Below are 25020 nucleotides of genomic sequence, written 5' to 3'. Positions count from 1 at the left end.
GACCAGGCTGTCCTCGAACTCACAGACCTCTGCTTGCCTCCACCTCCTATCATGTTCAGCTTAGACTTATTTTTAAGTCCCTGTAGTAAGTGTTTCCCCACCCTTTGGCGCCGTATTTGGCGTTGATGAGGTTTGTTGAAAGTAGCTGAAGGGAATTGTATGGATTGAGGAGTTAATGAAACAGAGAGCATCTCTGTGTTACAAATGGTTTAAGATGGATAAAGGTGCTACCTTGGTCAGTGATGTCGCCTGGTTCAGGCCATTCTTGGCGCTTCTTCCCAGGAGCAAACCCTGGTGCTCACGGCTGACATTTTTACACACTCTTTAGGCACCTTTAGAACTGTTAATGTCCTATTTTGAACTGTTAAATATTACATGACAGCTCTATTCTCTCTAACCAGCTCTCAGAATTAATGCTTTGCGCTCAGTCTATTCTGGAAATGTCCCCAAGAGCTTGAGAAAGCCTGTGAGCGAACTGGAAAATGTTAACACCACAAATTCACAAAAGCACCCCTAAGATAATTTTGCTATGACGATTATAACTGCTTCTGCGATAATTTAGGATTTTCTGTACAGAAGACAATGGCTTAGGGTTGACATCCCTCATGTGCGATTTGCCCATTGTACAGATTGTTTCTTCCTATTGGGAGGTTGGCTGATTGTTTTTTTATCATTTGATTTTGGTATTTGTTGGGTTTAAGGTATTAGCTTATTCATGGATGTATTCAGACCACACAGGAGGCTACATGGTGAAGTGTGAATACTTACATATATATATATATGTTTATATATATATGTATATATATATATATATATCAGTATAATGCCTTGGGGTAAAAATGATTGATCCCCAAGACTGACAGGGTGAAAGAACTTCTTCTGTCTTCCATATGTGCATGATGGTACCTGTGCACCTACACACTCAATACACACATGCATACACACACGCATACACACATTGAATAGATAAATGTGAAATAAAAAAAACATAACATAAATAAAAAAATACGAATGGTGGTGAAGGCACTTCGTAAGTGCTCACTAATGCCTTGCCTTTCGCTCTGCCTCCAAGTCTGCCTTTAGGTATTATTAGAACCAGTATTTGGCAGTGACCACAGGACACCTTAGGCTGTCAGTTATCCAGTACAACAGTTGCTTTTCTTGTTGCCATGAGGAAAAGAAAAGTAGCAGTTTATTTTGGTTCACAGTCTGAGGGTGGTGGGGAAAGTATGGTGGTCAGACCATGAGGCCATACTACACTTTGGTTAGGAAGCAAAGAGAGGTGAGCACTGGACTCAGCCTGCAGTCTCCTTTCCCCCTTGTTATTAGGTTGGGATCTTATCCTGGGGATGATGTTCAGGGTGAGACTGAAGAAATATAGTTTCATAGATATTAGAAACAAAGTTGTAAACAAGGTTTTGAGAAATACATCTGGTGGTCAAGATGTCCAGCGATATGAAATAAGTTTTGGTGATCAAGATTCTGACTAAACTGACTAAGACAAAACAATAACAACTGTTCTCGGAAAGAGCTCCCTACCCCTCCCTGTGGTAAATTCTGAGAACAACCGCAAGTTGTCATCCTGACCCTGCCTGACCACCCAGCTCACCCCCCCCTCTAAGGGATGTGCCAACTTAGCCCTTTCCTAGTGATTCTCCAAGGCCAGGTGTAGGGCTGGACAAGGAAAGTGACTAATTGAGCCAAGAACAGCCCCTTGAGCAGGCCAGCCAATACCTGACCAGACCCTTTGTCCTGTGTACTACCAATGAGAACAGCCCCTTGAGCAGGCCAGCCAATACCTGACCAGATCCTTTGTCCTGTGTACTACCAATGAGAATGGCCAGCTAACCCTGTTGCTGAACTCTGCCCTTTGTAATGAATAAAAGTTGTGTGCTTTTTGGGTTCAAGGTTGCCTCTCCCTGAGTGGATGAGCAACCCCATGTATGTGGAATAAAAAACCTCATGCTATTGTAGCGGTCACTTTGTTAATCTGTGCTCTGTGGGTTGCGCTCTTGAGGTAAGGCCACTATGGGGTCTTACAACAAGACTTCCCTCCTCAGTTAAACTCCTCTGGAAACATTCCCAGAGGCATGTCCCAGGTGATTCTGAATCCTGTCAAACTGACGATGAAGATTGACCATCAAAAATCAACTGGAGAGGCTGGAGAGATGGCTCAGTGGTCAAGAGTACTGGCTGCTCTTCCAGAAGATGCAGGTTCAATTCCTAGCACGAGGATGGTCACTTGGAATCACCTGTTATTCCAATTTCAAGCCCCTTTAGCTCTTTCAATCCTTTCTTTAATACCTCTAACAAGGACCCCGTTCTTAGTTCAGTGGTTTGCTGCTAGCATTCACCTCTGTATTTGACATGTTCTGGCTGAGCCTCTCAGGAGATGGCTATATCAGGCTTCTGTCAACATACACTTCTTGGCTTCCTCAGTATTATCTAGTTTTGGTGGCGGTGTATATATGTTGGATACTCAGGTGGGGCAGGCTTTGAATGGCCATTCCTTCAGTCTCTGCTCCAAACTTTGCCTCCGTATCCCCTCCTATGAACATTTTTGTTCCCCCTTTTAAGTAGGACTGAAGCATTCGCACTTTGGTCGTCCTTCTTCTTGAGCTTCATGTGGTCTATGGATTTTATCTTGAGTAATTCAAGTTCTTGAGCTAATATCTACTTATCAGTGAGTGCATACCATGTTTGATCTTTTGTGATTGGGTTACCTCACTCAGGATGATATTTTCTAGTTCTATCCATTTGCGTATGAATTTCATGAAGTCATTGTTTTTGACAGCTGAGTAGTACTTCATTGTGTAGATGTACCACATTTTCTGTATCCATTTCTCTGTTGAAGGGCATCTGGGTTCTTTCCAGCTTCTGACTATTATAAATAAGGCTGCTATGAACACAGGGGAGCATTTGTCCTTGTTGTATGTTAGAGCATCTTTTGGGTATATGCCCAGGAGAGGTATAGATGGGTCCTCAGTTAGTGCAATATTCAATTTTCCGAGGAACCTCCAAACTGATTCCCAGAATGATTGTACCAGTTTACATTCCCACCAACAATGAAGGAGTGTTCCTCTTTCTCCATATCCTCACCAGCATCTACTGTCACCTGAGATTTTGATCTTAGCCATTCTGACTGTTGTGAGGTGGAATCTCAGGGTTGTTTTGATTTGCATTTCCCTGATGACTAAGGATGTTGAACATTTATTTAGGTACTTCTCAGCCATTCGATATTCCTCAGCTGAGAATTCTTTGTTTATCACTGTACCCCATTTTTAAAATATGGTTATTTGGTTCTCTGGAGTCTAACTTCTTGAATTCTTTGTATATCAGATGTAGGATTGGTAAAGATCTTTTCCCAATTTGTTGGTTGCCGTTTTGTCCTAATGACAGTGTCCTTTGGCTTACAGAAGCTTTGCAATTTTATGAGGTCTCATTTGTCCATTTTTTTTTATTATTAACTTGAGTATTTCTTATATAACATTTGTCCATTCTTGATCTTACAGCATAAGCCATTGGTGTTTTGTTCAGGAAATTTTCCCCAGTGTCCATGTGTTCAAGACTCTTCCCCACTTTTTCTTCTATTAGTTTGAGTGTATCTGGTTCTATATGGAGGTCCTTGATCCACTTGAACTTAAGCTTTGTACATGGTGATAAGAATGGAACAATTTGCATTCTTGCTGACCTCCAGTTGAACCAGCACCATTTATTGAAAATGCTATTTTTCTTCCACTGGATGGTTTTTAGCTCCTTTATCAAAGATAAAGTGACCATAGGTGTGTGGGTTTATTTCTGGGTCTTCAATTCTATTCCACTGATCTACCCACCTGTCTCTGTACTAATACCATACAGTTTTTATCACTATTGCTCTGTAATACATCTTGAAGTCAGGGATGGTGATTCCTCCAGAAGTTCTTTTATTGTTGAGGTATTTTTTGCTATCCTGAGTTTTTTGTTATTCCAAATGAATTTGCATTTCCCTGATTACTAAGGATGTTGAAAATTTCTTTAGGTGCTTCTCAGCCATTTGATATTCCTCAGTTGAGAATTCTTTTTTAGCTCTAGAAGAAGGATGACCAAAATGTGGATGCCTCAGTCCTTCTTAGAAGGGGGAACAAAAATATTCATAGGAGGAAATAAGAAGAGAAAGTTTGAAGCAGAGACTGAAGGAAAGGTCATCCAGAGACTGCCCATCCTGGGGATCCATCCCATATACAGACAGTCACTAAACCCAGACAATATTGCTGATACCAAGAAATACATGCTGACAGGAGCCTGATATAGCTGTCTCCTGAGAGGCTCTGCCAGAGCATGACAAGTACAGAGGCGGACGCTCACGGCCAACCTTGAACTGAGAATGGGGCCCCATTGCAGAAGTTAGAGGAAGGATTGAAGGAGCTGAGGGGGTTTGCAACCCAATAAGAACAACAACGAACTAGAGCTCCCAGGGACTAAATCACCATCCAAAGAGTGTACACATGGACAGACCCATGGCTCCAGCTGCATATGTAGCAGAGGATGGCCCTGTTGGGCACCAATGGGAGGAGAAGCCCTTGGTCCTGCCAAGGCTCGAAGGGGGTGGGTGGATGTTTCGGGGAATACCCTCATAGAAGAATCAGGGGGAGATAGAGGATTTATGGACAGGAAACCGGGAAAGGGGATAACATTTGAAATGCAAATAAAAAATCCAATTAAAAAAAAGAATAGTCAAATCTTAAAAATAGAATGTGTAATGCTTTTGCAGAGGATTAAAAATTAACAATAAATCTTAAAAACAAAAACATTTTTAAGAAGAATTTTGGGTTCCCACAAAGTTGGGAGAAGGGCTGTTCCCAAACACAGCTTCCCCAGCATCCCCTTCCATCAGAATGGGAGGTTTGTTATCCCTGGCTAACCCGTATATTATAACCTCAGCACTGTTAATTAGAAGAGAAAATAACAGCAGCGGTGTGTCTGGAGGGCATGTGACAGCCGTGTGAGACATAAATTCCCCAAGAGAATGAGAGTGTCTCTCAGCCATGACTGGACCTCACAGGTGGGAGGAGTGCATCTGAGGAAACAACACAACAAAGATGGGGTCCTCAAGAAAAGGAGCATGCCAGGGGCAGGGGTGCAGCACTTGGGAGGCAGAGGCAGGCAGACTCTGAGTTTGAGGCCAGCCTGGTCTATGGAGTGAGTTCCAGGACAGCCAGGGCTACACAGAGAAAACCTGTCTAAAGAAGAAGAAGAAGAGGAGGAGGAGGAAGAGGAGGAAGAAGAGGAGGAGGAGGGGTAGGAAGAGCAGCAACAGCAAAGGCATGCGTTCCTTTAAAGCCTGGAGAGAAACTTTATTAAGAGTGATGGGGAACTGGAGAGGAAGCTCAATGGTCAGACCACTGGCTTTCCTTTCAGAGAACCCAGATTCAATTCTCAGCACCAATATGACAGGTTTTCAGTCATCCGTAATTCCAGTCTGGGGGATCCAGGCTCTCTTCTGGCCCCTACAGGCAGCAGGCATGTATATGGGACACAAGCATACATGTACATGAGAAACTTCTAACTGTAATATAAGGAAAAATTAATAAAGAGCGAGAATGAGAAAGTTGGAGTGGGGGGAGGGGAGAGAAAGGCAGATAGATAGATAGCTGGCTGCAAAGAGAGAGGGGGGAGGCTCAACCAGAGGAGCCTTTTCAATGAACAGCCTTCATTGCCGAATCAAATCTCCAAATGGTCTCCCTGAGGAACTGAAGACTGATCTCTAAAACAAAAGAGTATCTAGGGTTCTTTCTATAGTTTAATTTATTTTTTTTTATAACCTTTTAGGGATGTAAAAAAGTTTCACAACATGTGATTTAGCTTAGCATAATGCATGTGACAAGGAACATGGAGTGGTCAGATACCAAATACTGAGACATGTTAAGTCACAGCACAGACTGCTTGCTGACTTTCTGTATCAGAGAGCTGTAGAGAGATGTGGCTTGACTTAGGCACCGGGATCACACCCAGAGGTACAGGCCCACGTTTTAACAATCATCATTCAGAGTACACAGTTTATAAGATTGTTCCCTGATGTATGAGTACAAGTGTGTGTGTGAGTGTACATGTGTGAGTGTGTGTGTATTTGTGTGTGTGTGTGAGTGTGTGTTTGTGTGTGTGTGAGTGTGTGTGAGTGTGTGAGTGAGTGTGTGTTTGTATGTGTGTGTGTGTGTGCACACGCACGTGTAGCGGTTGATCTTCAGTCTCCAACTGCTTCTCCAACTTACTTGTTTGAGACAGGATATTCGACTCACCAATTAGCTCTCCTGAGTGGCCAGTGAGCTCCTTCTTTCTCAGCTTTTCCAGTGCTGGGCATATAAGCACAACCCACTATATTTGATTTGTGTGTGTGTGTGTGTCATGGAGATCTGAACTCAGGTCCTCGCATTTGCATGGCAGTCTCTTTACAGACTGAGTCATCTCCCCAGACTCGGCTGACATTCATTTTGAGTATGTACATAGACCACAAGCAAGCTCTCTCTCTCTCTCTCTCTCTCTCTCTCTCTCTCTCTCTCTCTCTCTCTCTCTCTCTGTCTCTCTGTCTCTGTCTCTGTCTCTGTCTCTCTCTCTCTCTCTCTCTCTTTACAAAAAAGCATGACTTACTTTATCACACAGATGCTGCATTAACTTTTCCTAAGTCAACACAAGAAAATGTCACCATAGATGGGCTCCAACAACAGACCAAAATTTTTTTTAACCAAATTTCTTGGTGAGTTTTTCTTACAGACGGGGGAGGGATTACTTACAGAAGCATGTTATAGTAAAGTCTCAGCCCTTTGAGACTGTGGTTGCATAGAAACTGCTTCAAGGAATCCAGCTTTTAATCAGTCTTCTACTTGTATTTCCTGGATCATTTGCAGTGGGGTCGGGGGAGGAGTGGCTGGAATCCCAGGCAGGGTCTCCTGACTTCCCCTAGGGAGAGTCTATAGCCCTATTACCATTATCAAAGACCTGGCTACTACTCTATTAGCCCAGTCTAGTTGCTATGGCAACAGGAGCATAGTCTGAGAATGGCATCTCGTTATGACCAGAGCAAAATGCTCCCTCCACGCAATCAGATATGTAATTTCCACATCCACAGACTTTGGTAATGATGAAATACACTTGACCCTGAAATGTGTAGATGCCATTGCTTATTGTCTTAGTTAGGGTTTCTATTGCTGTGAAGAGACACCATGACAATAGGAACTCTTATAAAGGAAAACATTTAATTGGGGCGTAGTCCATCATCATCATGGCGGGAAGCATGGCAGTGTGCAGGTGGCATGGTGCTGGAGGAGCCCATTGTTCTATATCTTGATCTGCAGGGGGCAAAAATGAGCCACACTGGACACAGCTTGAGCATATGAGACCTCAAAGCCCACCCCGCAGTGACACACTTCTTCTAACAAGGCCACACCTCCTGACAGTGCCACTCCCTATGGGCTAACCATTCAAACCCATGAGTTTATGAGGGCCGCCCATTCAAACCGCCACAATTGTCATCATTTTTTGATGGCCCTGAACATACTCTAAGGTTGTTTACAGGCCCAGACAGTAACTGTGGAGTTGGGGTGATAATTGAAGCCGCAACGGTAACAATCATTATGATACTGCCTGAGCACATAGTGAATGTTCAGGACCCCCTCTCCATTATGCCATTTTCTTGCATCTGTACCTGTTGCAAGTGTGAGGAATGAATTTGCTTTTTAAATTTAAGGTAGTTAGTCCAACTAACTCGTATTTCCTCAACTTTCCCTTTGCACTGATTAGCCAATCATGTTAGACTGTGAAGTTAACCTTTCCACCAATAAGATGTGAGCAAGTTCACCACCAAGATCAGAGATAAAAGATGGGGACCATGTTGGCTGACAGTGTGGAAGGCCTTGTGTGAGTTTTGGCACACCCTTTTTACGAAAAGAATGGCCTTACCACGTCACTGTCACTTTGGGTGTTCTTTTGTGTGACACAGAAAGTATGCTTTGCTTCTAACAGAAGCAGATAAATCATAACCCAGCATTAATAGACCAGGAGGGACATCAGTGAGATTGAGTAACTTCTCTGGGATCACAGAGCTAGTCTCCCAAAGAGACCGACACGAACATCTTAGACTTACACGGACATCTGCGTTCTTATGAGCCACCTAAATATGGGATTGAGTGGTCATTGACCCTAGAATACTGAACGATATTTTAATCACGCATCTTTGAGACATGTATCCCAGGCTGACTGGGGACTTACTGTGTGTTCAAGAATGAACTTGGGGATTGAATCAGAGCTTTGCACATGTTAGGCAAGCATTCGCCCAGCAGAGTACCTCCCTACCCTTATCTTTTACTTTAAAATAAAATCCCAGGTATTAGTTCGGTCATTTGTCATATTTGCTTTACTCTATCACTAGGAAATGCTAAAAAATTGGGAGTGTTAGCCTAGGCAAATTTGTATATAAAAGTAATCACTCTTACTGTTAGATCCTAACACGGAGAAGTGCTCACACAGGAAAGTGCTTCAGTTTGGAATAATTAAAGCACCGTTCACATGTCCTGTTCTGAAGATTAACTGAGAAGATACATCTAAAGTCTGATTATCTTGAAGTTATAAAGCCCAACATTCCCTTTTAGAATCACACTGCATCCCTACAATAGCTGTAGACTTTGACTACCTGCCTTAGGTAGCAACACCTGCATATGACCTCATGCCACTAGTGCTTAGGTGTTGCCATGGAGATGGTGCTTCTTCAGATGCCCAAGGGGACTGCTGGGCCACTCTGTGCCTGTTTACCTAGAAGGTGCTTCCTGGCAGTGGCTTAATCTTCCCAAGAGATAAATTAAACAGCCGGTGCGAGCTGCTGAAACTTCCCTGTAATTACCAGAGAAAATGTCACACAACATACTTAGAATGCATTTTTCAGTTAATGTGTCTTTTCCTGCCCTCCCATGGCAGCCAATTAGTGATGAAATGGAAGATGGAAACCTGAATGAGCTTCCTTTCCATTGAGAATGCTCGTATTAGTTCTGCTCGCAGTTCCAAAAATATTTAGAAAATTCCATCTCTCATACTTTCCTCAGTCACACAGACATGAAGCCTGCTTTGCATTAAGGTTCTGTCACTTTCTTTACAGTTCGAAGGCACTGGGTCCTAAGTGGAATCTGGACAGGAGTTGTCCAAGTTCTAAGGCTGTACCACTCGCTATATCATGTCTCAACTTCCCTAGGGCTTGGTGCCATGATCTGATCTTCTGAACGTCTGATCACTCAGCCCCTACCTCTTCCGTGCCGTGCTGGGGTTGCAAGCATACATCACCATGCCCAGTTTTATGGGGTACTGGGCAGGGAACCCAGGACTTCACGGGTGCTGGGCAAGCCCTCTAGCTGTGGTAACTGGTTACTATCAGTTATTATTATTATTATTATTATTATTATTATTATTATTCCTCAGACAGGAATTGATCTTTGAAATTTTTTTTTTTTTTTTGTATTTTTTTTTTTTTATTAACTTGAGTATTTCTTATGTACATTTGGCAAACATCCCTTCCTCCCCCTTCCTTATGGGTGTTCCCCCCCCCTCCCCATTGCCGCCTCCCCGACAGTCTAGTTCACTGGGGGTTCAGTCTTAGCAGGACCCAGGGCTTCTCCTTCCACTGGTGCTCTTACTAGGATATTCATTGCTACCTATGAGGTCAGAGTCCAGGGTCAGTCCATGTATAGTCTTTAGGTAGTGGCTTAGTCCCTGGAAGCTCTGGTTGCTTGGCATTGTTGTACATATGGAGTCTCAAGCCCCTTCAAGCACTTCCAGTTCATTCTCTGATTCCTTCAACGGGGGTCCCGTTCTCAGTTCAGTGGTTTGCTGCTGGCATTCGCCTCTGTATTTGCTGTATTCTGGCTGTGTCTCTCAGGTTCGATCTACATCCGCCCTGTCGGTCTGCACTTTTTGCTTCATCCATCTTGTCTAATTGGGTGGCTCTATGTATGGGCCACATGTGGGCAGGCTCTGAATGGGTGTTCCTTCAGTCTCTGTTTTAATCTTTGCCTCTCTTCCCTGCCAAGGGTATTCTTGTTCCCCTTTTTAAAGAAGGAGTGAAGCCTTCACATTTTGATCATCCGTCTTGAGTTTCATTTGTTCTAGGCCACTAGGGTAATTCAAGCATTTGGGCTAATAGCCACTTATCAGTGAGTGCATACCATGTATGTCTTTCTGTGATTGGGTTAGCCACTCAGAATGATATTTTCCAGTTCCAACCATTTGCCTCGAATTTCATAAAGTCGTTGTTTTTGATAGCTGAGTAATATTCCATTGTGTAGATGTACCACATTTTCTGTATCCATTCCTCTGTTGAAGGGCATCTGGGTTCTTTCCAGCTTCTGGCTATTATAAATAAGGCTGCGATGAACATAGTGGAGCACGTGTCTTTTTTATATGTTGGGGCATCTTTTGGGTATATGCCCAAGAGAGGTATAGCTGGATCCTCAGGCAGTTCAATGTCCAATTTTCTGAGAAACCTCCAGACTGATTTCCAGAATGGTTGTACCAGTCTGCAACCCCAATGATCTTTTGAAATTTTTAAATTGGGAAAAATAATTCCTTTCTATAAAAGTTATAAGTGTTGGCTGGGATGGGGCTGTGTGTAGTGAAGCTTCTGAAGACGGTCTCTGAGCAGTGGTTATCATATCACTCCTATAGAAATGATACGTTACCAACTGCTATTTAGATCAGCTCTAAAGTATCGTTTGGAGTATAAGTTTGAACGTTAGAGAAATTGCTACCCCTGAAAATATTGAATTAACCAATGAGTTTTCTTTTTATGCAAATTGCCTTTCGTTTTACAATTATAATTCTTTTTGGAGGCAGGCTCCTACAGTGCAGCGTAGGCTGGCCATGTCGTCTGTGTGGTTCCCTTTCCCGAGTGAGTGCTGGGCCTTTAGGCTTACACCACCATGGCTGGCCACATGTAGACATTCTCATCCTACATGAGTTTGCCTATTAAACATATAACAAGTAAGCTAGGTGTGGAGGAATAACCCTTCAATCCCAGTACTCTGGCGGCAGAAGCAAGTGGATCTCTCTGTGATTCAAGGCCACCTCATCTACATATTGAACTCCAGGCTAGCTAGGGCTGTATGTAGTAAGACTATGTCTTAAAACGTTTTCGAAAATAGAAAAGTACGTGTGTGTGTGTGTGTGGGGGGTGTTTTAAGTAATGCATGTAGAGAACGTTCGCTCAAACCTCCATGAGTTATAACCACAACTTACAAGTGTATTGGAGGCCAAATTGAAAAGAAGCAGTGAGTGCAAACACAGCTGATGCTGAGAGCACCGCAGACGCTCATTGGATGCTCTTCTTCCCTGTAAAGGACAGCGTGCTTTCTATAATGGGACAGACAGTAACTATTTAAGGCTTTGTGGGCGACCCTATTTCTGTCGCAACTACTCAGTTCCGCCGTTGTGATATGGAAACAGGACCTCAGTATGCAAATGGATTTGTATGGCTGCGTCTCAGGACAACTCCACTTGCTGGATCTGTCTGGTAGCTTGCCATCTCCTGCTTTAGGGTAATGGCTTGTCCCGAGAGACGTCCCCATGATTGTTCGGTGGATACGGAAACTCGGAGGATTGCTTTCCAAATACTGTCTGCTCGCTTCCCAGTGAGCAAGCGCACGCCCACTGTGTGCCACGGGCTTCTGCCGAGCTACAGGTTAAACGAGGCCACTAGGTTGACAGGCTTCATATGCACAGAGAAGAGGCCGCATTTCACGTGGCTGAAAATAGGCAACAGTTTCAGGGTCTTTGGTTTTTTTTTTTTTTAATTGAAAAACTAAAACTGTGAGAAATAATAGAGGACACACCAGAAATCCAGTGAAGGTTGTCCTTCCTGTGAGTGGGAATCCCGAAGAGGAGCTGTCCGCAAGGTTGTTTGACTGGTCAGAGTGCAGTGATGTGGGGAGGTTGGAATGTTGCAGCTCCAGAGCCTAATTACAGTGGATTTGGGGCCATCTTTAACCTAGCCATTATTTTTCCCACTCTGTGTTGGACCTAAAATCCTGCTGAGCGTTATGGCTAACATTTAAAAACAAAACAGAAGAAACCCTTTGGTTTGTATTAACAAAACCTTAGTTTCCTACTAATCAAAGGGATGGAGTTCTGTCAGACAGCACCCAAGGCCTATAGCAGAGTTCTCCCCTTCTTGCTATAGGCCCCCTATATGTATAACCAGTATATTTGAAAGGGTCTTGATTTTTGAGTTTATTGTTCGTTACCGTAAATTAATGTTGGAGCATAGAACTTGGGGTAAGCTAAGTCCATGATGCTTACATTTGGCTTCCGAATAATCCATCTCTTATTTCCCTTGAGGTGAGAACTGCGTCTTCATCATAACCAAGATAGCAAGTTTGTGAGAATCTATGGCTTAACAACATTGGACTTTCCAAGCCACGAATAAGGTGTACGACTTTTCCACTTGCTTGAATTTTCTTTAAATTCTCTCAAGTGTTTGTACATTTCAACAAAAAGATGTTGCAAATGTTTTATCTCTACATTGTATGTATGTCTGTGTTTATAGATTTCCTATTACTATAATGTTATTATTATGTGTATATATGGTGTGTGTGTGTGTGGCAGTGTAGGTACATGGAGGCCAGAGGTCAGATTTCAGAAGTTGTTTCTCCCCTTCCACCTTGGTTTTGAGCAGAATACCTCTGGTTTCTTCTTGCTGGGTAATTTAGGCCAGATCACGAGTCTCCGTTTCCCACCTGACTGTAGAGTGCTGGGAGTATAAAAGCATGCTACTGCCTCTGACCTTTTCATCAGGTTCCAGGAATTCGAATTCAGGTCTTCAGGTTTGTGTGGAATGCAATTCTACCCATCGATCATCTCTTCACCCCCATGTGTATGGCTGTGTATACATATATATGTGTGTATATATCATTTTATACATATGTATGTATGCACACATTTGCCAATATGCTTTGAATGTTTATATCTTTGATGCTTTTGTTCACAGTATTGTTTTGAACTCCTAACCATTGTGTATATATAGAAATACAGTTGGTGTCTTTTTAAACTTTTAATTGATTCTTTGTGAGTTTCACATCATGTGCCCCAGTCTCACTCATCTCCCCAGCCCCTTTTGTCTGCCCTTTGCCCTTGCTACCTGCTCTCCAAAATAAACACACACAACACAGGCACACAGACACAGAGACACACACACACACAACAAACAAAACAGAGCATACAAATTATTTCATTGTGGGAGCTGTACTATGGTCACACTCTGTCCCACTGTACACCCCTCTGTCCACACATCTTGCCTTGCACAGTTTCATTGAGTGAGTCACTGGTGTGATTCGAGAATCAGAGGTCTCTGGATTCTGTGACACCATCAGTATTGGATCCTTGCTAGTATTCCTCCTGATAATCCTGTGTCGCCCTGTGTCATGGGGATCCTGCAGCTTTGGAGGGGTAGGACAGCCTTTTCATGTGTCCCAACAGTTCACAGGTGATGTAGATTTTGGTGTGGGCCAACTCAAAGCCCTGGATGTGTGCCTGAGTGGCAGCTGAGCGGCTCAGCCCACCGGCTCTTCCATATCTGCAACACCAGGGTGAGCTCTTCAGCACTGTCCCTGCCGGGCCACCCAATGCCATCAGGGTCAGCTCCCGTGCTCTTATGCCCGTGTGGCTGTCTCCCCTGAACCCACAGAGTCAAGGTGTAGGGTCTGCTTTTCCAAGTGCTGCAGCTGGTAAGGAGCTGGGCAAGGTCTCCTGCTCTCACAACCTCCCTAGCACCTTTGCCATCAGCCAGTTCCACTGTCCAGCTCCAGGGCCAGGGCCCGCTCTCCTGAGTGCTACAGCCAGGGAGGGGCAGGGCCCGCTCTCCTGCTCTCTAGACCCTGCGGCCATCTCCACTGACTGTGGCAGATGGTAAAGCGGTGGGCTCCTTGGGGCTGACTCATCACACCCCTGACACTAGAGACAGTTCTCTGCTGCCAAGACGAAGTGCAGGGTGTGGTCTCCTGAGTGCTGCCTTCCAGTGAGGGGTAGAGACAGTTCTGCACTGCGCCTAGACATCCACATGGTCCCTGGTAGCTGCCTAGACCAGGGACATGCCATGTTCTGTATGTTCTAATAGGAGCCATGGACACTAACACAACCCTGAACCTAGACATGACCCTCAGAGGGTTGGGACTTCGCCGTGACCTCGGGTGGCAGCACTGGCTACTCACAACAGGCTGTTCTCCTCCACCCTCTCCTCTCTAGTTCCATCTCTCTCCACAAGGCTCAAGCTGCTCTACTTCTCTTTCTCTGCCATCTGTCCACCACATGCTTGCACATTTCAGCGGCTCCCAGTACAGGCGGGCCATGCGGCTGGTGGACCCAATCTCCTCTGTCTGGGCTTCACGCCATGGTGTCCAGTGGGCCTCTAGGTATCTACCGCCTGCTGGCGTGGCATGACAGCGCTGTGGCATGGCAGGTGGCGAGTCTGTGAACCTCCTTCCTCTCTCACACAGCACGCAGCTTTGCATGGGGACAGGTGGGGCTCTGTGTGTCCTCTGTGCTGTGCTCTGCTGAGCTGCGGAAGGCAGGTCTGTGGTGTCTGGGGCTTGGCAGGTCTCTGTCTGTCTTTCTCCTTCCATGCTGTGCTATGTAGTAGGAGATAAGTTTCTGTCTATGGTCTCCCAGGCCAAGTGGAGGGGACAGGGCTGACTATAGTTGATTTTAATATCCATCTTATGTCTTTCACACTTTCCAAACTTGCACATTAGTTCTATGAGCTTTTTTTTTTTTAAAAAAAAGTGCAATTTTTCCTATTTAAATGTATGTTTTTGGCAAAATTATGATCCCATTGTCAAAGTATTTTTTGTTTTCATTCCCACTTTAGAAGGAGGCATTTTCCCAAGGTGTAGAGCTTTTCATAAGTATTAAAATTGGTAGCCACACGATGTCTCTGTATTTTGTCAGTCTCTCTGTTATTACTGTCATCTGTCTTTCTAAATGCAGAATGCACCGATAAACATTGTCTTTGGGCTGGGAAAGGATCTCAGTCGGTACAGTGCTAGTCTGGCATGCATGGAACCCTGGGTTCAGTCCTCAGCACAGCGTGAATCAAGCACAAACATCAGAACTGCAAAGCTATGTTCAATTCTCCAGCGAATTGAGACAGCTTGGGATGCATGAGACCTATCTCAAAACCACAAATGATCTATCTGTTCATCTGTCCATCCATCCATCTATCCACCCACCCAGCCTCCCACTCATCTATCTATCTATCTATCTATCTATCTATCTATCTATCTATCTATCTATCTATCTATCTATCTATCTATCTATCTATCGTTACCTATGCGAGTAACATTAAAAGCTTGACTCTGCACCAGTAACCTGTGAGAATCACCGGTCCACTGATGTTTCTAACGTGCCTCAACGCTGACATATCCCACTCTTTGCAGGCCACGGACAAGCCTCACACTTTATTGTTTGATTTTTCTCTTCTTTTGGTAATGTGTGGTCATGTTTCTCACTAGTGTTTTGATTAGTTCCGTGTGGGCTAACAATTCGCAACCTTCCTGGCAGCCATCCTTGGGGGCTGTCCTCGGGCACCAATTGTGCACACCCGCAGGTGGCCACATTAATACTTTAAAGTCACAGTGCATGAAATAGCCTCCTTCTAGGCCCCAGGACTAATTAAGGGCAAATGGATCTCCCTGCATGCACTTGTACATTCTTTTTGAGAGGACAAGTTATACCCTAAATAATTTTCAGATTTCTTTGAAAATATTTCTATAGGATGGTCCTTCCTTCCTTCCTTCCTTCCTTCCTTCCTTCCTTCCTTCCTTCCTTCTTCCCTTCTTTCCTTCCTTCCTTCCTTCCTTCCTTCCTTCCTTCCTTCCTTCCTTCCTTCCTTCCTTCCTTTCCTCCTTTCTTCCTGTCTGTCTGTCTCATATATTACATCCTGACCACAGTTCCCCCTCCCTTCTCTCCTCCCAGTCCTTTTCCCCCAGCCTCCCCACCCCCCACCGTCCACTCCTCTGTTTCCCTTTAGAAAAGGGCAGTCCTTCCAGGGATATCAACCAACCACGGCATGACAAATTACAATAAGACTTGGCACCTCCCCTTGCATCAAGGCTGGACAAGGGCGACCCAGTAGGAGAAATGGGTATGGAATGATTGATTCTTAATGCAAATCAGTGGTTGCCGCTAGGAGAAAAAGCAAGGAATCTATTTAAGGCCCATGGCCCTCTCCTTCATGACCTGAGATGCTCCCTGGATGCCTTAGCAGGTGACAGACTGTTCCCGGCTGCTGTGGCAGCTGGTCTTCTGCTGTCAGGCCTGTGTCAAAGTAATTGAATCTTCTAAAAGGAAAAAAAAATCACTTCTCAAAATAACTGAGAATAAAGGGCCCTTATCCCTGTACTGGTGAGGGGAAGGGATGAGGGAAGGGATATTCTCTTTAAATCTGGCGCTCTGGTACAATGAAGTATGTTGGCAGTCTTCCAGGAACTTGAATGTATTCGGAACGAGAGCTGTTATACTGTGATATTGGAGTAGAGTGTGGATTACTTTTCCTGCGTCCTATCTTCAGTAGCTGTGCCACTAAGTACATATGACATGTGTCCTCCCATCACTGTGTCCCATGCCAGGATCAATAGGCATTTGGGGACCTTAGGATGCAAATAGAACACAAGTCCATGGCATGGTTCTAGATTCTGAGCCTGGACCCAACTCCCATTTATAGCTAATCCACTGTCTGTCTCAGTTCCTGAGGTTAGCGATGGTCCCAGGGGACAGCTGAGAAAGTAAGTTCTGGTTCGTGGGATTGTAGGGAGACGTATGCAGAGGGTAGAAGGATGTTGGGGGCAGGAGTCAGCTTATATGTGAACACTGACAAATAAAAGATCAAGTTCAGGTGTTTGTGTGGCAATCCAGTCCAGTTACAAGGAGGCTGTGAGGTCCCAGCTACGGGGGGTGATGACTCATGCCAGGCAAAGGCAAAGCTGAGGGCTCTGTGGCTGTAAAGACAGGGACCAACTTTGTAAGTCACAGACTCTGGGATGAGAGGAGAACTAGAAAGTGCTCAAGGACAGACAGGGGTCCCCAGAAAACAGACTCTGTCGTAAGGGTGAGCGTCCAACTCACTCAAGATTCAAGTGTCCCTCTTGTCTCCATTCAACACATCTTTATTGGTTTCTGGTTGGCACTCCTCATCCATTGGAAATGAAGAATATAGACCCTGGTCCCATAGAACATTCCTGAGAGAGAGGCAGATGCCAAGAGATCAACAAGTACATGCCACGTGTATGTGTGTTGAAGGAAATTCTGAAAGGCAGGGCAATAGGGAGTGGGGATGGCTGCCATCGGACTCTGTAGACCCTACTGGGAGCCGTGGCTGCCTTGTAGAGTGGTGTTTGAGCAGAGTTCTGGAGAAGTCTGGGACTGAGCCATATGGACATGGAGGGAATCTTTGGGCTGAGGACAGCATCTGACTGGCCTGGTTTGGTCACCTGCCACCAGTGAATCATGCATGACATGGTCTAGTGTAGGACAGGCTGGGATGATCAGATGGATGAGTAGAGTGTGTATTCCGGAACGAAATGGGCTTGCTTTGACCAGAAGAAGAGGCTGTATAGACTCAGTAGGCAGGAGAAAAGGAAGTCCTCACTGAGGGTAATGGTTCTCTCCATGAATTCTGCCCATAAACAAGCCGAGTGTGAGGGAAAGGGAAAGTGTCCTTGAGTGCTCAGGCTCAATGAGTTGGACAGAGAGATCTCTGGCAGCCACATGGTACTCTGGATTCTCAGAATTCCACGGACTTCACATAGCAAAGCAGGGAAAGATGGAGATGCCATGGACTATGTCTGAGTCCCCTACCGAGGTGTTGGCATCTGCCCTCCATTGCCCAGAGAAAGAGACTTACTCCTCCAGAGTCAAATGGAAATCGTATTTCCACAGGACACTGCACAGTGGAAGAAGCTGCTGCTGGCATGGGTAGCTCTCACTGCCCTCAGGGGAGAGGATCTGTCAGTTTCCTCTCACTGTTGCCTGTGTCTAAGGATGAGACTGGGATAGGTAGTAGTATTCACCATCTTGCATTTGAGATTTTGAAATGTCTCCGTGTTTCGGCGTGTAATGTATTCTTTAAGACTGATGAGTAGTATTCTAGTGTATGAACTTAGCACAGTTTTCAGTCTTATTCTCAGATCTTCTGAGTGTTTCCAGTTTTATCTGCCACAGACAAAGTACCACGAGTACTTGCAGTTTCCTGAACACACTTCCGGACTTCTGTGCCTTTAACCTTTAACTTTAACTTTAACTTCTGTGCCTACATCCTGAGAGGCTTATGCCAAAAGTCATCCTTTCAAAAAGTCTCCTCTCTTGACTTATTACAACAAATCCTTCCTCCTCTCCAGTCCTCAACATATTGTTGATGTCCTGTCTATTTAATGCACCTTGAATCAGTTCTGTGTGTTTCTTCACTGGGAGAGACCCTTTGTCAAATGGCCCTGGCTTGCCCCAGTGCCTTCTCAAAGAGAAAGCAGCGGAAGGAGTGACTTATTCAGTACTAAGGTATGAAGCCAGAAAGTCTTCCTTCCATGGGCCTTCCTCTGAAGGCCGACATGGTGCTGGAATCTTTTTGATTGTGCTTGGGTGACTCAGTTTCCCATACCGCACAAGGTGTATGGCTAGATAGCTAACTGCTGCCGGGAACTCTGGAATCACTTCCTGTGATTCAGGACTGGGCATAGAGGTGGGCAGAAGAATCTGACAGGAGCTGAGGACAAAGTCAAGGTAATTATTAAAGAGCTTTGCACAATTGAAGACAAACCTTGCCTTTTGTATTGGGGCAGTAGGAGAAGTACCTGGAGGCCAAGACCTCTCTCCTGAAAAACCTCAGCCTGGAAAACACGAACTCGTTTGGAATTCCTTCCTTTAGGAAGAAAGGGCTTGAAAAGCAGAGGCCTAAGTAGGGAGTTCAGGGCCTCCATGTCCCAACAAGACCACCCCTACAGCAGTGTTTTCCCAGGTTCATCAGCCCTGGCACTCAAAGGCCACAGCAATTGTGAAAGGGACCAGGGTCCATCCTGTGTAGATAGGAGAACTTGGCCTCATCACCCATGGAGTACTTGGTTGAAGTCATGTAGACTGCAAGAGTTACAGGGTTAGGGAAGCTTACACCAAGGTCTCAGAGTGCTCAGCCACCAACGAATGTGAAGGGGCGTCACCCCTTCTCTAGGACTCAGGAACCATTGTGGAAGAGGGGCAGAGAGACAGTATATCACTGAATTATGAAAGTTTCATTTCCAGTTGATAAAGTAGCTGAGGTGTTCTGGTGACTGTTGTCTGATGATGCTCCATCTGCTGGGTGACTGTGTGGGGTTGCCGTACACACATGCCATTGTGCCCAGGTGTAAACATCGGAACCACAGTACCCCTTCCAGGCCTGTGCGAGAAACATAGTCTCTTTCACGCCAGAAGACCTGTTTGGGGATGATGGCTCCTGTCCACTTTGGCCTCATTACAGGGTTAAGTTCTATGTGGGTGTGGCTTGCTCAGCACTGTAAACCTTTTACCTTCCTGTGCATACCGGAATACCCATACCTCAAAGAAGGGCTTCCCATCTTTGCTTGACACAGGAGATTGTAGGCAGGGAGGCTATCAAGTGTTTGTCAAAGTCCTAATTTTATACACGAGAAACGTGCTTCTGGGAAGGTATCACTTACACGAGGCTTGCTTCTATTCTGGACTTGCGTGGGCAACGGAGGCACAGCCGTCCTGTGTGTAACAGTGGACGACTCTGTAAAACAAGCACATGACTTACATTTGTAGTGGTGTGGAAGGTGAGCGAAAGGATTAAATCGCAGCCTTGGTCTCGTCCGTGTTTTAAGAGTAGTGATGGGATCTAAATGCATTCGGGCGTAGACATGAAGTCAAGTGAAGCCACTGATAATTCTCTGACACGCTGTTTGAAGGTTGGGTGCTTAAACATCCCATCTCTCTGGTGGTTACACATGAATGACAGAGGTAAAGTGAGAAATGATTAACACCGGTGTCTGTTCACGCAGCAGTGACTTGAAAATGTCGATGTATCTGTCCCCAAAGATGGAGATTAGCAGGCGAAAATGGGTCCGGGGTTTTCAGTGACTTTCAAGGAATTCCATATCCCACTTCAAGATTTCCAACTTGGCATTTCACAATTTTAGATTTTAGAAGTGAAAAGAGAAATGTGGGTAGATGGAGCAGAGACAGAAACGGAGGCGTGCTCTGGTGCCATCATAACCTGGAGGCTGGCGCAAGAAGAGCACCAGGTCAGGGTTAGCCTGGGGTACCTCCCTGTCTCACAAACCTAGCAAAATAATGCTAATAACCTTGTTCTTTTTTGTTGTTGTGCCACAAATCCATTCTAATGGCAAACATTTTTTGAATCCAGAAACTGCCTTTTTGATCTGTGTACAGTGAGACATCCTCACCCAGCTCTGTAGATGGGTTTTAACAAACTATTTTCTGTGGTTGATGGCTTCCACATAGACCTTCTGAATAATGTCATTTACTGATATTTACTCTTTTTAAAGTAAGTTTCCTCAATTAGCAACGAACCAAATGCATTCTGAAACCTCATTTGATTCTGGAATGGTAGTTAGTAACATTGGTGGTGGACACTTGAACAATGGCTGCCCGTTGCCTGCTAGTTCAACTGAATCAAGCCTTCAGGATAACGCTGCCCCCTCTCCCCAGATTTGTCATCTTGCTAGAATGTCCCAGCTGTGACAAATGACACCCACCGTTTTTCTTCTTGGAGAATCCGTCCTTTCCTCTGCCTCCTTTCCCCTCTCCTTTCCTTTCTTTTGATTAGTCTCTATGGCCTCAGTAACTAGCCTAGGTTTTCCAAAAATTGGATTTAAATTTTTCACGCAGCAACCATGACGAAACTTGCTAAATCATAAAAAAAAAAAAAAATGAAAGACAAGAAGGCAGAGGAGGGACTACGTGGGAAGAGGAGGGGGATGGCATAAAAGGAAGCGAGTTAAGGCTATGGATATGATATAAACATATCATACATGTGGGTGACAGTGCCACAATGAAACACATTCTTATACACAATCAACATATGCTGATAGAAAGAGAAACTTTAACTTAGTGGTGTGGCTTGGATACTCTTATTGAAATCCAAAGCGGAAGCAACTGCGAGCTCGTTCAAGTGGCGCTGATGCAGAAGGAAGGCAAGGGGGACCCTGCAGTAAGGGCAAGGACTGAAGACAGTTGTCAGCATGAGCATCTCAGAAGATAGCCACTGAGTACGGCGGTGACATGTAAGGTCTGTGGAACGTTGCTATCTGTCCCGTTTCCCCTTCTGTCTCCTCAGCCATCATGTACGTCATGGGTGCACTTGGCCCCGCAGTGGGATACTTACTAGGTGGGCTACTCATTGGCTTTTATGTGGATCCCAGAAATCCCGTCCTCCTTGATCAGAATGACCCTCGTTTCATCGGAAACTGGTGAGTGTTTCCCACATTTTCTATTTCACGTCTTACTAGAGATGGCCAGTCACTACTACTCCACAGTTACAATTTCCCCAGCAAAAAGGGAAACAGTAGCTTGCTAGGCATTACCTGTGATAGATAGTAGGGAGAATAATTTCCCCAGAGCTTATGAACATGGGGCCGTATGTGATGAGAGGACTTTGAAGAGAGGGTTAAAGATGAGGATTTTGTGGGAGAGGGCATCTTAGGTGAAGGGGGAGGGAGGCGGCCAGATTCAGGAGGTCTGCTGATTTAAGAGGAAATCCTGGCATTTCATTTTGAAGATGGACGAAGGGCTGTGGACAAAAGAATGCAGGCAGGGCCTCTGAAAGTCAGGGAGGGAAGACAGCTTCTCCTTCAGCTTGCATATGGGATGTGCAGTAGATACCCACGGCTCGGAACCAGGAGCTGACTCAGCGTGTTGTTGGAGTGAGTCCATGTGTGACAGCTCGTCAGAGCAGCTACAGGAATCTAACACAGAGGCGTCTGGGTCACTGTGTCCAAAGCAGAGTGCAGGATGAGGGCACCTGTGACCCAGAAAATATCTTCTGTTCTCTCTTGTGGCTGTGATAAAACACTGACCAAAGGATCGGAGGAACGAAGGATTTATGTCAGTTTGCAGAGTATATAGTTTGTCATTTAGGGGAGCCAAGGCAGAAACTCTTAAGTGGGAGCTTGAAGCAGAAACCATGGAGGGGTGATTCTGGCTGACATGCTCAGTGGGTAAAGATGCTCGGTGAGCGAGCCTAGCTCCCTGAATTCACTCCCCATAGAAAGGTGGAAGGAGAGAGCTGTTGCCATAAAGTTGTCTTCCGCCCTCTCCACGCATGGGCACCCATGCCGTATCACAGCACATTAGTATTAAATAAACCTCTCAAGAGTTAAAAACAAGAGCTCCTTGAATGGTTGCATGAAATCTCACACCATTCAAGGCTAAGGGAAGGCTGGGAATCTCGTCTGGGAGCATAGCTACGTGACGAACAAAACCAAACCGGCCACTGCACACATCTGCTGGGTTGGAGTGGGTGTTTCACGAGGTCTGTTAGAAGCACCATCTTGTTTATTTGATGACTCCCAAAAGCATTTCGAAGCCTTGTTTTCAGATGAGAAATTCAACTGAAAAGAAAAATCATCCCCTCATTAACTCAGGCCCACATGTTCAGGGGAGGAACCATCGGCAGTGGGCTCGGTCCTCCACATTCATCATTTATCAAGAAAATGGCCACAGACTTGCCCACACATCAGTCTGATGGAGGCGTTCCCCAGTTGAGATTTCTTATTTAATATGTGGTGAAGACGGTCCAATCCAGATGTGTCTAAGCTACAACTCATGACTGCCCTGAGGGACCACGTGAGAGGCTTGGGGAACTCAAGGCTAGAGGGCGAATGGAGTGTGCTGTGGGCAGTGACTGATGAGGGCCTGCCAGCAGCCATACTCTGACGCAGCCATATTGACCTAGCTATGCTCCCCAACACTGATACCCACCACCCATTTTAAACCCATTTCTTTCATTTTATGTATTGAGCAAAATTCTGACTCCCTACCCTGACCCAAGCACCAGACTGGCGATTATACACACCCCTTAGGTAGCTGTCTGGCACACAAAGCACAAAATGAGATCCAAGTTCGGCTGTATACCTTGTTGTACTCCTGGAAGGTTGTTTCTTACATCTCTGGCTTACGGGTTTTAAGTCCTTCATGTAAAATGATGAACTCTGAAAGTCTTGATGTCCAACATGCTTGTTAAAGACTCTGAGGACCGCATACATGGGGATGAGCGACGCATGCTTAAGCACTTGCAAAGTATTTGAACCCCATCAGCAATAAAAAATGCACACTGGACGTACAGTTGGGGGTTATAGCTTCAATTGCCAGCATCAAAAAGACGGAAAAACAAACCACCTTTGTTATGAGTTATTTGTTTTCTTTTAAGGACAAAAAAAAGAGGTGAACTGGGCACATGCCATCCCAGCACTCGGGAGGCAGAGCCAGGCAGATCTCTGTGAGTTTGAGGCCAGCCTGGTCTACAGAGTGTATTCTAGGACAGCGAGGCTACCCAGAGAAAGCCTGTCTCAGAAAATGGGTGCTGGTGCCTATTGCCCCTCAAGTTGTGTGAGGCAGTCCATTGCTGTTCTGGTAAATTTCTTGTAACCAGGTGTGGTGGCTCAAGCCTGTCATCTTAACACTAGGGAGGCAGAGGAAGGCAGAGAGTGTAGTCAATGTCACCCTGAAATAATAACCAACTGAGACCAGTTTGGGCTACACGAGACTTAGGCTTAAACAAAGGAAAGCAAAATAAAATAAAAAAATCAACTGTATGAAATGCACGCTATAGCAGAAATAACCGTGTTAGCAGATCCATAGCTGTTCAGATTTCTTGCGTGACATCCTAATCAATCAGCCACCAGTCCTAATATAATTATGAATTTTTTCCATTCATACCGCAGAAATGCAAGTGACCATTGCTTCCTCAGTTTGTTCAGTTCCCTTCTGCCTATAATTGATGAAGCTAAAATGACCTCTCTGCCCTTTATCCTGACAACCCTCGTTCTCTGATTTGTTCTTAACTCCCAAACTGAAGCCGTAAATACAACTGACATTTCCCAATTTTTTAGGTGGAGTGGATTCCTTCTTTGTGCCATTGCAATGTTTCTTGTGATATTCCCAATGTTTACTTTTCCAAAAAAGCTTCCACCTCGACACAAGAAAAAGAAAAAATTTTCTGCTGATGTTGTTAGCGACGATGACATCATCAAGGAGAAATCAAACACAAGCGAGCAAGTGAACAAAAAAGTTTCTTCAATGGGCTTTGGAAAGAATGTCAGAGGTAAAGTATTTCTCTTGTGTGAGTGAGTGTATGCATGGTTCTTCAGGCCAGTGCCCACCAAGTGTGGGCCCAAGGAGGTGTGGCTCAGCGATAGAGGGCTGGGGTCTTGAGTTTGACTCTCAGCGGGCCCCAAAACACAAACCCTGTGACTCCACACCAGTGTCCCCCACAGGTGTTTGGTGCTCGATGGCCAGAAAAGGACTGCATTTGAGAGGAAGGGCTGCAAATGTCCCTTTAGAAACTTGAGGAATGACCTCTTTGAGGGATGGTGTGGGACAGCAAGTGCAGGGTGAGGCAGTGACACAGAGTGACAGTTGAGAAGAGGGACAAATAAGAACAAAACAAAATGACAGATACGTTCAACCAGCTGCCACGAAACTCATTGTGCTGTGAGCTGGTTTTGAGAAAGAAACTTAAGTGAGTGGTTTTAGCTGTTGAATTTGATAACAGTAATACAAAGTTAGGCTTATATTTTGCAAGTCTTTAAAAGGAGGGATAGTCTGAGGACCAGAGAGCCATTTCTGGATCCCATGGTGAAAGGAGAGAAACATTCTCAAGGACTGTCCTCCTACCTCGAGGCACATGACACTCATACGCGCGCACGCATGCGCGCGCGTGCGCTCGCTCGCGCGCGCACACACACACACACACACACACACACACACACACAGAGTGAAAAATAAAAA

The 25020-nt window shown here is 45.1% G+C and overlaps 1 protein-coding gene across 1 annotated transcript in view; it reads left to right on the top strand.

Moving 5' to 3' along the window:
- The window catches only part of Slco5a1 (solute carrier organic anion transporter family member 5A1), a 120881-nt gene that overhangs the window by 31284 nt on the left and 64577 nt on the right, over window positions 1-25020 (top strand). Inside the window, 2 exon segments of the mRNA XM_032906758.1 lie at window positions 21350-21482; window positions 24123-24334. Of these exon segments, the coding sequence (XP_032762649.1) occupies window positions 21350-21482; window positions 24123-24334 (345 nt within the window).

This window comes from Rattus rattus, chromosome 1 (genome assembly GCF_011064425.1).
Source record: "Rattus rattus isolate New Zealand chromosome 1, Rrattus_CSIRO_v1, whole genome shotgun sequence".
Lineage (NCBI taxonomy): Eukaryota > Metazoa > Chordata > Mammalia > Rodentia > Muridae > Rattus > Rattus rattus.
The sequence above is the reverse complement of the archived record's forward strand: the minus strand, read 5'-3'. Positions and strand labels throughout refer to the sequence as shown.